The 12891-nt window shown below is 37.9% G+C and overlaps 1 protein-coding gene across 3 annotated transcripts in view; it reads right to left on the bottom strand.

Moving 5' to 3' along the window:
- The window catches only part of TTC27 (tetratricopeptide repeat domain 27), a 188516-nt gene that overhangs the window by 29956 nt on the left and 145669 nt on the right, over positions 1–12891 (bottom strand). For all 3 annotated transcript variants that reach the window (XM_061211184.1, XM_061211185.1, XM_061211186.1), the window contains one exon: positions 3624–3722. In XM_061211184.1, coding sequence (XP_061067167.1) covers positions 3624–3722 — 99 coding nt within the window. The remainder of the gene's footprint in view (positions 1–3623; positions 3723–12891) is intronic.

Genomic DNA, 12891 nt, shown 5'->3' with positions numbered 1-12891 from the left:
GTTTAAAAATGTATAAGAAAATTAAATAAATTAACTTAACACTTATAATTTAGAACAAAAATAGTCAACAAGGGCTTAGCTGGTGGCACAGTGGTTAGGAATCTGCCTACCAATGCAGGGGACACGGGTTCGAGCCCTGGTCCAGGAAGATCCCACATGCTGCGGAGCAACTAAGTCCATGTGCCACAAACTGAGCTTGTGCTCTAGAGCCTGCGAGCCACAACTACTGAGCCCACCTGCCACAACTACTGAAGCCCGAGCGTCTAGAGCCCGTGCTCCGCAATAAGAAAAGCCACCACAATGAGAAGTGCGTGCACCGCAACGAAGAGTAGGCCCCGCTCGCCACAACTAGAGAAAGCCCACGTGAAGCAACGAAGACCCAACGCAGCCAAAAATAAATAAATAAATAAATAATTTTTTTTAAAAAAGTCAACAAAATGATATAACTATTATAGCACTAATTTGGAAGTTTGCTAAGATTTTATTTCCAAATTTATATTTACAGAACAGTTGGACAATTTACAACATAATTTACACAATATATAGATTAACTACAAATCTAAAGTAATGCAAAATATTGTTTTTCCTATCATAAAAGGCTTTGCTATTTTACCATCATCCTGCATCAGATGGGAGAGTAAAGGAGTATGTGCTCTCCAGTGTTAAGCCTAAGTATTTCATCAATCAAACATATTTCTCTACCTATTCCTCTATGCAATGACCAAAATAAATTAAAGCCTCTATATAAATGTTGATTCTAACAAGAATGATATAAATTATGCTTGTTCCTCTTTGTTCCACGTTTTATAAAACATAAAGTATATAGTTCTCAAGTTCCATACATATGATATAAAAATTAATTGGCAATGGACCTCTCCTTACAGACAGAGCACTGTTAGTACCAGACTAGCCTTATCACCATAAAAAGTTACAAACTGGACGAAATTTAGGAAACTACTGTTTTTGAGAAGTTGGACAAAGGGTTACACAGGACTATGATCCCTGAGAGAAGGATCGCTGAGTTGTCTCAACAATCAACCTACACGTCTATCTAGAGGCACTTTGAGGGCTGCAGCACAGAAAGGTAGAAACCAAACAAAGCATAGCAAGTCTTACTAAGAGGGGGAAAAAGAGTTCAGAGTTCAGGGCTGAAAAGGTGGCTGAATTTGCAAGACAAAATAACAGGGAAGAGAGATCTGTGCAGAGAATAAGCTCCAGAAATCTCAATAAGCATCTCCTTGAGTCCATGGCTGAATACTAAGCTACACGTGTGCAGGGCAAAACTTCTTAAGGCCAGGCAGGGAACAACTACCACACAGCTGGGAGCTGAATGGAGATTCTAGAGGTCACACAGTTCTGGGAGTTATTCAAGTTCCAACCAACCAGAGGGAAGAATTCTTACTGATCACCTGTGGGATTAAGTTCAGCCCCCAAAAGGTTATACCTCAAGAGAAGGTTGACAGCAACTTTAGAATAGGGACAACTGCAGACCCACCCTAAGCTTAAAATCAAGCTGATTCACAAGTAAATTAACCAAATGTCAAAATAAAACTCTACCTTCCTCAAGGGAAGACAACAAAACCCAGAAACTCAACAACATAGCATCCACAAGTGTAGGATATAATTTTTAAAAATTGGTAGACAGGCAAACAAGCAGGAAAATTCATCCATAACCAAATAAAAAATCAGTAAATAGAAATAGACACAGAAATTAAAGAGATGTTGGAATAAGCATACAAAAACTTCAAAGCAGTTGTTATAAATATAATAAAAGATTTGAAGAAAACATGAACATGATAAGGTAACAATTGGGGAATCTCAGTAGAAACATGAAAACTATAAAAGAACCAAATAAAAATTCTTGAACTAAAAAAAAAATACATTGTCTGAAATGATGTTTAGTTTTTTTTTTAATTGAGATGTAACTGATATATAGCATTGTATTACTTTTAGGTGTACTACATAATGATTTGATATATGTGTATATATCTGTGGTATATACTGATTACCACAATAAGTTTAGTGAATATCCACCACCACACATAGTATAATAAGTTTAATGAATAGGTTTAACAGCAGATTTGACATAAACATAAGAGCTAAACCAATAAAACTCTTAGAAGAAAAGATAAGGTAATCTTCATCATCTTAGATTTGGCAACAGATTCTTAAATATGACACCAAAAGCACAAGCAACAACAGAAAAAACAGACAGGCTGGACCTCATCAAAATTAAAAACTTTTGTACCTCAAAAGACACTATCAAGAAAGTGAAAAACAACTTGCAGAATAGGAGAAAATATTTGCAAATCATATATCTGATATCAGATTTGTACCTAGGATATATAAAGAATTCTTACAACTCAACAGTAAAAAGACCAATAACCCAAATAGGTAAAGGATGTCAATAAACATTTCTCCAAAGATGATACACAAATGGCCAAAAAGCACATAAAAAGATGCTCAACATCATCAGCCATCAAGGAAATGCAAATTGAAACCACAACAAGATACCACCTACTAGGATGACTATAATCAAAAAGACAGACAATAATTAAAGACAAGTGTTGCCAAAGATGTTGAGAAATTAGAGCCCTCACACATTGCTGGTGGGAATGTAAAAGGGTGCTTTAGAAAACAGTCTGGCAGTTTCTCAAAATTTTGAATAGAGAATGGATGAATTGTGAAAACATTAATCTAAGTGAAGAAAGGCAGTCAAAAAGACCACTCATTGTATGATTCCACTGATATGAAATATTCAGAATAGACAAATCTACAGAGACAGAATGTCCATTAGTGGTTGCCTAGGGGTGGGGATCGGGGGTAGACGTGGAAGGTGTTTGGGAGAAATGAGGAGTGACTGCTAACAGGTACAGGGGATTTCTTTTTATGGTAATAAAAATGTTCTAAAATTGACTGTGGGGATGGTTGCACAATTCTGAATATAATAAAAAAAAATCACTATATTGTACACTTTAAATGGATGAACTAGATGGCATGCGAATTATTTACCATCTCAGTAAAGCGGTTAAATATTTAAAGACTGTAAACTAAAAGAACTTTCTAATAGTGCAGTTAACATAGGCAGCACATGCTGGTAAGCAACAAAATATATGTGACACTTTGCCGTACACTCAGCAAAGTACATTTTTAACTAAAAAACTGTTTTATCAAAACTATTTTCTAAACAAAGCAATGAATAACTTAGCTATTACGAGAAGAAACTTATTTCTAGATTTATAACTCATATAACTTAGGGTGTGACCTTCTGCCAAAGGGATACCTTCCTCCAACACAAAAGGAATTGGTGTTCTTCTTTTTTTTGACATAAAATAATAGAAAGTTTGAATCTTTTTGCCTTCTTCTCTCTCTCTCTCGCTCTCTGTTTTTTACTGTGATAAGAACACTTAGCATGAGATCACCCTTTTTAAAAATTTTAGGTGTACAATACAGCGTTGTTACCTATAGGCACAATGTTGTACAGCAGATCTCTAGAACTTACTCATCTTGCATAACTGAAACTACAGACCCACAGGAATTGCTGTTCTGAACTACAGTACAATTCAAATAACTTAAAGAGTACCAAAGAGCTGTAATAAGGAAAGAAGACCAAACAAACTTACGTCGGGTTCTAGAGTCACACAGCGCTGAAATGCCCTTGCTGAACCTCCATAGTCTTCCAAGGCCAGATAGGCACAGCCAAGAGAAAACCACACCCCGAGCTGCAAAGACCAAAAGACAAAGTCATTCAAACACAGAGACATTTATAGAATTAACCTGAAAATCATTTAAGATACTATCAATAAACACACTAGACTACTATAAAGAATGCAGAGCTATAATTTGGCTTACATTTTATATTAGTTTAAATGTAGGAAACTTAGCAATGGAGATGGCATTTTTCCATATAATTTTCAAAGCTAATACAACACTGAAAGCATGTGCAATATCACTGCACGTCTTTTACCGAGAAAGACCATTCTTTGTGTTAACCAACTCCGTGAAAGCAATGGAGAGCTCTGTTGACAAGCCCTGATATTATAAATGTGGGATTAATCTAACATTTTTACTGAGCATCTATGTAACTATGTAAAAAGTATACAGAGCATCAGCAGGTTCACAACTGATGAATGTATTACGAACTTGAGAGGAAAAATTTTTGCTTACATCTTCAAGTTAGACCACAAATACTTCTGCAGTTTAACCAAGAGCCAAATTGCCCTAGCATGTATCTGTTTAGGCATGCCCAAAAAAATTTAGAAAAAGCAGGCTGAGAATCTGGATTACCAAAGAGTCATTCAAAGTGGAAAGCCTGACTTAAGTTAGTATGATTTGTGAACTTAGAGATTTAGAAAACAGGTAAATTAGGAAGTAGCTATTGAAATCACAAAAGAATTCTTTACATCACAGGGTTTCCTTAAAATTCAATAGCCTCTGTCAAAAGGAAGATAAGACTGATAAAAATTCAATGAAATTAGTCAGAAATGCAGCTATTACAACTTTGCTTTCCTTTTAGATATAGTAAGTAAGGCCAGCAGCAGAATGCAGTTTACTTTCTTACTTTCTTTGACTTCCAGTACAAAGGCAGTAAGCCAGCAGACAGACTTGGTTGAACACTTTAGGGTGGGAAAGGAAATGAGGTGCTCTGTTATCTGTCCATAGCCTTCCACAGAGGCGAGTAGGAAGCTGCCCCTACATCCCTCCTCCCCCTGCCATTCCTACAAAACTTGTTCCATATGGCTAGTTGAGGCCTGAAATTTCTTTAAGCAGATATAGATTTTTAGCCGATAATTAGAGATAAGGCTTAGAAAGCAAACATCCTTGGGCAATTTAACACTTTGCCTTGAATTCACAAGAGGCTATAAATAACTGCTATGAGGAGACTTTAAGAGAAGAGATTTTGTTAGAGGTATAGGTAATGGCTAGAAATGGGGTGGCTGTGTCTTTGGGGGGAGTGGGGGGGATGCAGAGGTACTAGGTGGAAATAAAGTTATAAGTTCACTTTTCTCAATCAAGGGACTCTAGCAACTTAAAAATTAGCTTATTACACTTTGCTTTTGTCTGGTTATTTACAGAATTAATTGAAAAGAGTTCCATACTCACTAAATGTTACTCATTTTGGGAGGGCCTAAAGTCTGATGCTAATGTATAAAACAACATATAAAACAAGCGCTCTTACTTCTAACCTAGTTGAAAGTTTCAAAATCTGTGTATTATATTTCATCACTTATAAGGTGCACTTCTTTTTTCCATTTAACATCTCTGCAATAGCTGCATCTTAATAACCCATAGCTGATCAGAGTTTTATTGGCAGCATTCAATTTTCTATACAAGGTGGCACTTACATGTGCCTCTTACAATTGACAGCATCTTATACCCCAATAAATCATGGCAGCAAGTTTACTTGGAATGAGGTATACCTCATTCTGGGACTAAATCAAGAAAAATGAGAATTGCCCTCAAAGTTCTCAAAATGCATGTGCCCTGCTTGCTTCCTGCATCAGCAAAGAACAAACTCCCCACAAAACTATTTCACATGTGTTATAAAAAACAGCAAGTGTAAATTTAAGATGTAAATAAAGAACTTTATTTTTCAATCCACCTGAAAAAACAAAGGTTACAAATGTCTGAAATTAGCAATTATCTCACAGCTCTAACACAAGCTGGTGATGAGATTACTGTTGATCTTTAGGTTTTTAAAGCAAGTCAATATTTTGTAACCAATGTCCTAAAACCAAAATAAATTTGATGAAAACCAGGCAGATGACAATTTAATATATAGTAGTATGATTCTCTTTTCTTTTTGCTCTTGGTAATTTGTGTAATTGCTTTTTAATTTGCATCTGAAAAAAAATTCTAGAATCATTAACTGCTAGTAGGTTTTCATCTACTGATAACATGTAATTATGATGGGAGATGACTTCTGTACACATCCTATTCTTTGAAATCATGAAATGGCTTAAAAAAAAACAAACTCTAGGATCTTCTAACTGCTTCTGGTTGACCCACTAAACCATCAAAACTGCATTCATACCTTGCATCTCAACTGAGGTCCTCAGAATTTGGGGGACTAAGGAGAATATTCAGTGCCTCTTACTCTTTTCATTTTAAACTATTACTTAACCTATATTATCCACTGGCATCTTGATTTAGGATGGTCATGCTCTGAAGAACAGAACATCATAAAAGAAAAAAAAAAAATCAAAAGAAGCTTCAAAAATAAAAGAAAAAAACACTCACATGATTCCCCAAATTAAAGTTGTATATGGTTGAGTACCAAAGGTCTCTATCTTCTAGTCCAATGCTATCAGATAGAAATATAATGCTAGCCTCATTACATTTGCTAGTAGCCATTTTAAAAAGAAATGGGTGAAATAAATTTTAATAACATATTTTACGTAACTCTACATATCCAAAATATTATCATTTCAACATGTTATCAATATACAAAATTATCGAGATATTTTATGTTCATTTTTTTCGTATGACGTCTTTGAAACCTGATGTGTGTCCTACACTTACAGCATCTCAATTTGGACCAGCCACATTTCAAGTGCTCAACTGCCACATGTGGCTAGTGGCTACCGTACTGGGCAGCACACTTCTACACTATTTCTCCAAAACACTGACACAGACCCTGGCACACCTGCATCCCTCCCTTTCTTCTCCATTGAAAAAACTAGCTCCTCTGGCTGACACCCTCCCTTGGGCTCCAACTCTTCATATACTATAGTCACTGCTGTTCTCTCCATACAACAGCAACCAGAATAATTAGCACTTAATGAGCACCTACAATGTTTGCCAAGCACTGATACTGCGAGCTTTCCACACATTAACCTCATCTATTCCTCACAACAGCCTTGCGAGGCAGTAAATATCACCCTCATTAAAGAGGTGACCATGGACCAGAGGCAGTCAGCGAGAGAGGAGAGATTCGAGGCCCAGTCAGTGCGACTCCAGAGCCCACTTCATCTCCATGTGACCACACCGCCCCCCACTACACCGTCTGCCCACACACAGCCACGATTTACGGCAGTGCCATCCTTGTCACCAGTAGAGAGGGTGGGGTGTTGGGGGGAAGGAAAGAGTCCAATTAACATGTGCTGGGAAAACCCAGGAGACCAATTTTTTAAGAACCAGGGCATTATCTACTTCCCCCCTCCAAAAGCTCTCTTGATTAGGCAAGTGGACAAAGATGAAGCAGAAGAATGGATGGCTATGTTTGGTTGGAGGAAAGAGCTGAAAGGCAAATCTCTTACCAAGGGACTGGGCAAGGATGGAGAAAGATAATCGTCTGACAGAGAGGCTCTGGTGGAGATTTCTGTGGAGCTTATTTCCAAGGCAAATTGTGAAGGCAGGCAAGCTACAGGCAGGGCAGTGATCTTTAGAAGCTGACAGTCTAGCTTTTTCCTCTGAGGGAGCCAGTACAGAAACACAAAAGCAGACCAAGTATTTATCTTTAATATGATGATATATGCACTTGAAGAATGGTTTTAAATTTTTAAGATAATTATCAAAAAGCAGAAATGGTTGAAGAAAACATGATCTCTCTTTGAATTTCCCTCAAAAGCCCCCTACAGAAACAGTGGAATGGAGGGAAAGATAAATGACTGGGATTCAAGAGGTTCTAAGGTACTGTATGACCTTGGCCATGTCACTTAACCTCTGAGTCTTAGTTCCCCAGGTGTTAAATGGGGGGTGGGGGGAGGTGGATTAAGCAAAAATTCCAAGGCTCCTTCAGACCTCAGATTCTGAAAACCTGGAGGTGACAGGGTTCGAAGGTACATTAATGCCATCTAGTGGCAGAACAAGTACACTGATGATGCAAATAGAATACTTAGAATCAGCAGGGTTGACAAACTAGGAGGAAATCAGTTCAATTACAGGCTTAGAAATCAATTGAAAAGAGGCGGTGAGGAAAATGAGGCCTAGAAAGGAAATGATTTGCCTAAAGCCACACAACGGTTCCTGGTTTCTGGTGTGCAATACATGTGATGAAGAGAGTGACTGCAATACTTACTAAACCTCAATAATTAAAATAGAAATTGAACACTAAGCACCACTGGACAATGGGCATGGATTACTTTTAAAAGTTAATTTTTACAAGGGTATTTAAAGCACATCTGCAATAGGTGCCATTTACTTATGTATTACAATTTTCTTTCTTAAATTATGAGCCTACTACTCAAATTTCCTTCCTCCTCAAGGTTTCTGCAGAATGAATGAATAATCAGTAGCTTCACTTTTTTTTTTTTTTTTAACTAATTTTCCTTACAGGATTGACTCAATTTTTCTGATGTCCCATATAATAAAGTGTAACACGTTATAACTGAATCCTGAAGCCAAGCTACATTCTCCATTCTCTCCTTTCTACATCCCTGACTCATTCCCATGACCCCAAATGCAGATAAGTTGTTGAATGTGGCTTCATTAAACAGGAAATGACCCAAGCCAAATCCAAGAGAGCTATCAATGTTGTCTGGTAATATCTTTTCCTAAAATGATGCTTGCTGCTCTTACTGTTTTAAAATGTGCACCACCAACTCTTTCGTAACCAAATTTCTCATTTACTATTAAATACTAAGTTCTCCTCCCTAAGGAAACACGAGTCTTAACCTGCCAGCTTCTCTCCCTCTCTCAAAAGTTTCCTCTATGTCAGTGTCTTCTTTTAAACTACAAGAGCAACTAAATTTCATACACACTTTTTTTTCTTTTACTAGAAAGGGTATTAATTGTTTAGTGTCCTCCTCTTATTCCTGTCCTAGACTTGGTTACCACTGGTTCTTCTATTTGCCTACTCTTTCCAGAGAATTCACATGTGAGGTAACATGGGTGCTTACATATCATCTGCACGAAACTCTCCTGTTAGATATATCTCCCTATCTTTAGGCTCCAGATAAGGGGGTAACAATGATTTTCTACCATACCGCAATGGGCAGGACAGAAAACTCCACGACAACTGAGAACTTACTATGGGCCAGGAAGTATGCTAGATACTTTTTACATATTGGCTCTAATTTTCTCAACAGCAAATTGAGATAGGGATTATATCTCCACTTTACAAATGAGGAAACTGAAGCTCAGAAAGATGAAGTGATTTACCCTTGGGATTACTAGGATTCAGAGTCAGGTCTACGGCCACAGAGCTCTGCCCTCCCCTCTACCCCTTAGTCCCAGCTACAGCCCAGATGTTATCACAGTGCTCGTATTTCTTGGCAGTTATGCAAGTTAGACCTTAAGAGTTTCATTTTTTATTGCTTACCAATATGAGAAAGGAAGAACAAAAAGGAAAGAATCTCTTTTTTCTCTACATATTATTCGCATATGTTCATTCTCTCTTCTCCACTGGAATGTAAGCTCCAATCTCCTCGAACCTCCCCACCATAGTAACACAAGTGCACAACAGAAACTCTAACTCCATTTCAAATAAAAACATTTCTTCTTTCAAAAACTGAAATGAAAGAGAAAGTTGACCTCTACAAATCGAAGAAGAACACAAGCTCTCAGGTTAATTAACAATTCTATCAGAGTATTACATCGTGGAAGTCTAGTCTTACATATAGCATGGGCAGGGAAGGGCTGCCTTGATTCCTCTAAAACTCCCTGGTCTCGCAGAGAGTCACCCGCTGTCATGTGCTGGACTGTCCCATTACATCACAGTTACAACTTCACTTTGCTCCTGATGAAAGCCCCAATGGTTATGTATTAAAGAAAAACGTTCAAACCCGACAGTCTTGTATTCAAGGCTTTCCGTAACGTCTAACTTGACCTCAGCCAAATCTGCCATTCCTTCCTAAATAAGACAACATCCTTTAGAGGCAAAACAATGAAGAGGTTAAGAGTAAGTACTCTGAAATCAGAAAGCCCCGCTCCGGTCCCAGCACCACCCCTCATAAGCTGTGGGATCTCGTGTAAATTAATTAACCCTCTATTTCCTCATCTGTGAAATGAGGGGAATAACAGTAAGTACCTCGGGGACTGGGCTGAGGATTAAAACTATATGCAAAATGCTTAGAATAGTACCTGGCACCTAGTAAATACTCAACGTTGGCTGCTAGAATTATTATTACAACTGAATTTAAGAATAAATAGTCAAAACCTACAGCTACCAAGAAACCTTTGCTTGCTACATGCTTGATTTTTGCATCTGCTAGTCTCCTTTCCCGAAACATATTTTCCTAATTTTTGCCTCCTATCTAAATCCCAACCATTCCTCCTAGTTCGTAACATCTCCATCAGGCCTTACATCCTTTTCATAACGCCATCACCAGGCACCCAAAGCATGGCGTCTATTTACTCTACCCCTTGGTCATAGGAAAAGTTACTTCTGCCTCTTCTCTCCATTTAGCCCATATAAACCACAGGAGAGCAAGAGGCCACATCTCAACACAATTCTTTCGTAACCCCTCCCCCAATACCTCACAATGATTTTATAAAGAGGTCATTTACACTTATATTCTAGCTTATACTATAGAAGATGCTTAATAAATAGAAACTGTTATTATAATATTAATGTTCTCATCTTTCCTGTCTCGTTGGAAACATTATTCTGTTTCCAGAGCTAATGCCTTCATCTCTTCTCATTTCGCTTTTTCCTAGAATGACATTCCCTAGGTTAGCAACCCATCTCTCTCTATAACATTCAATCTCTCCTTCACTCACTGGATTCAACCACATAAAGGTCTCCAGTATCTTGAAAAGTTTTACTTGACTCTTCTGCCCCTTGGTACAATACGCTACATTTTGACTCTCATTTCCTTGACATGCTCCTAAAAAGAACAGTCTATGGATGTTATGTCCATTTCCTCAGCTGCCACACACTCTTTCGCCTCCTGAAGCTGGTTTTGAAGGTCATTAGTGAGCTCCAAATCCAATAAACTCTTCTTAGCGCTCTTTAGACTTTATCACTACACGTGACATTTCTTACTGATACTTGTTCTTCCTTTAGTTTCCATGACTCCCTTCTTTGGGGTCCTCCTATCCCTCTGACCAAGACTCTGGTATATTTTGTTTGAATCATATTTCACTGGTGCTACTTCTTCTACCTTCCTCCAACCCCTGGAGATGCCTGAAGTTCAAGATTTTGCCTCGTGTTCTCTTCCAACACAGTTTTCTGTCAAGAATTCATTCACTTGCATGGATTCACCTTACTTCCACACAAAAGCCCCAGCCTGCAAGCTCAGTTCTTGGCCTCACTCCTAGGCTTCAGGCTTGGACTGTGAGCCCTCTCTACACAGCAACATCTCTTCACATTCACCACTCAAAACACATCATCTTCCCCTACCGAAGACACAGAGAATTCAGGAGGAAGGGAAAGTATCTATCAATAGGGACATTTCCTTTTTAACCAAACAACTGAGAAAACCGGCATGTTCTCAGATCCCGAACTCTCCCTCAATGCTGCCAATCCAGTGAATAAGGCCCAGAAAATTTTCCTTTATAAGGAGCTTCAACCTGTTCTATCTTTCCATCCTCACTGCTAAAGCCACTGATCACTCATCCATGACATTCATCCCTTATTTAAACTTCCTAGAATATCACTTTTGTCATATCACTCTTTTATTCAAAACCACAACAGACTTCCATATCTGTAGGGTTACTAATCCTGAAGAAAGGCACTTAAGGCCCTTCACAAACTAGTTCTGTCCATATCATTTCCCAGTGGAAACTCTCTGCTCTCTGCTGATAGGCTGACACAGCCCAGTTCATTCCCACATCCGTGTCTGGTTCACAGCAGGATCTCGATAATGCTTAGTGAGGCAACCACATAATGTACTGTTCAAACTGCAACATTTTTAAAAATGAAACAAGGCATTAAAAAATCATTAAAATTATAGGACCTTAAAAAGACCTTATTTATTGACCAACAAACTGTTGATTGTCAAATTGGTTTTACTACTGATATAACAGGGGACTAAAGATGGTTCTATTCGAAAACCATTTTCAAAAGTAAAATTATTTATTGAAAAATAAAATATATTAAAAAATTGTAAATTCTGATTATCTGAAATTTAAAAATAACAAAAGGAACATTAAGCAAGCTATATGTTTGTGACATTTGCATATTTCTCTAATATATTACAGAATTAAAATCAATTTTTCTTAGCAGATATTCATATCCTCTAATCAGTTCCTTAGTCATATCTAATTCTAATACCATGTCACTGATATTTTCTGATAATTTTTTCAGTATCTTAGTACTTTTAATTTTTTCATAAAATTGCCTGCTGTCTACTTCAAAGTTGTTCTTTATTGTTAATTGTCAAATTTATTATTAATACATTTAAAATTGTTAAAACTTTTGATTGACTCTTCTCTGTAGGTCATAATGATTTTAGCTGAGAAAATATTCTTTCTAAATGTATTGAGGAAAAATTAAAAATAGAACCACCGGGCTTCCCTGGTGGCGCAGTGGTTAAGAATCTGCCTGCCAGTGCAGGGGACACGGGTTCGAGCCCTGGTCTGGGAAGATCCCACATGCCGCGGAGCAACTAAGCCCGGGAGCCACAACTACTGAGCCTGCGCGTCTGGAGCCTGTGCTCCGCAACGGGAGAGGCCGCGACAGTGAGAGGCCCGCGCACCGTGATGAAGAGTGGCCTCCGCTCGCCGCAACTGGAGAAAGCCCTCACACAGAAACGAAGACCCAACACAGCCAAAAATAAATAAATAAATTAATTAATTAAAAAAAAAAAAAAAAAATAGAACCACCATATGATCCAGCAATCTCACTGCTGAGTATATAGCTGAAGGAAATGAAATCACTCCTCGAAGAGATATCTGCACCCTCATGTTCACTGCAGCATTATTCACAATAGCTGAGACATGTAAACAAACTAAGTGTCTGTCAATCAATGAATGTATAAAGAAATTGTGTGAGTGTGTGCACACACA

Source organism: Eubalaena glacialis, chromosome 14 (assembly GCF_028564815.1).
Source record: "Eubalaena glacialis isolate mEubGla1 chromosome 14, mEubGla1.1.hap2.+ XY, whole genome shotgun sequence".
Classification (NCBI taxonomy): Eukaryota; Metazoa; Chordata; class Mammalia; order Artiodactyla; family Balaenidae; genus Eubalaena; species Eubalaena glacialis.
The sequence above is the reverse complement of the archived record's forward strand: the minus strand, read 5'-3'. Positions and strand labels throughout refer to the sequence as shown.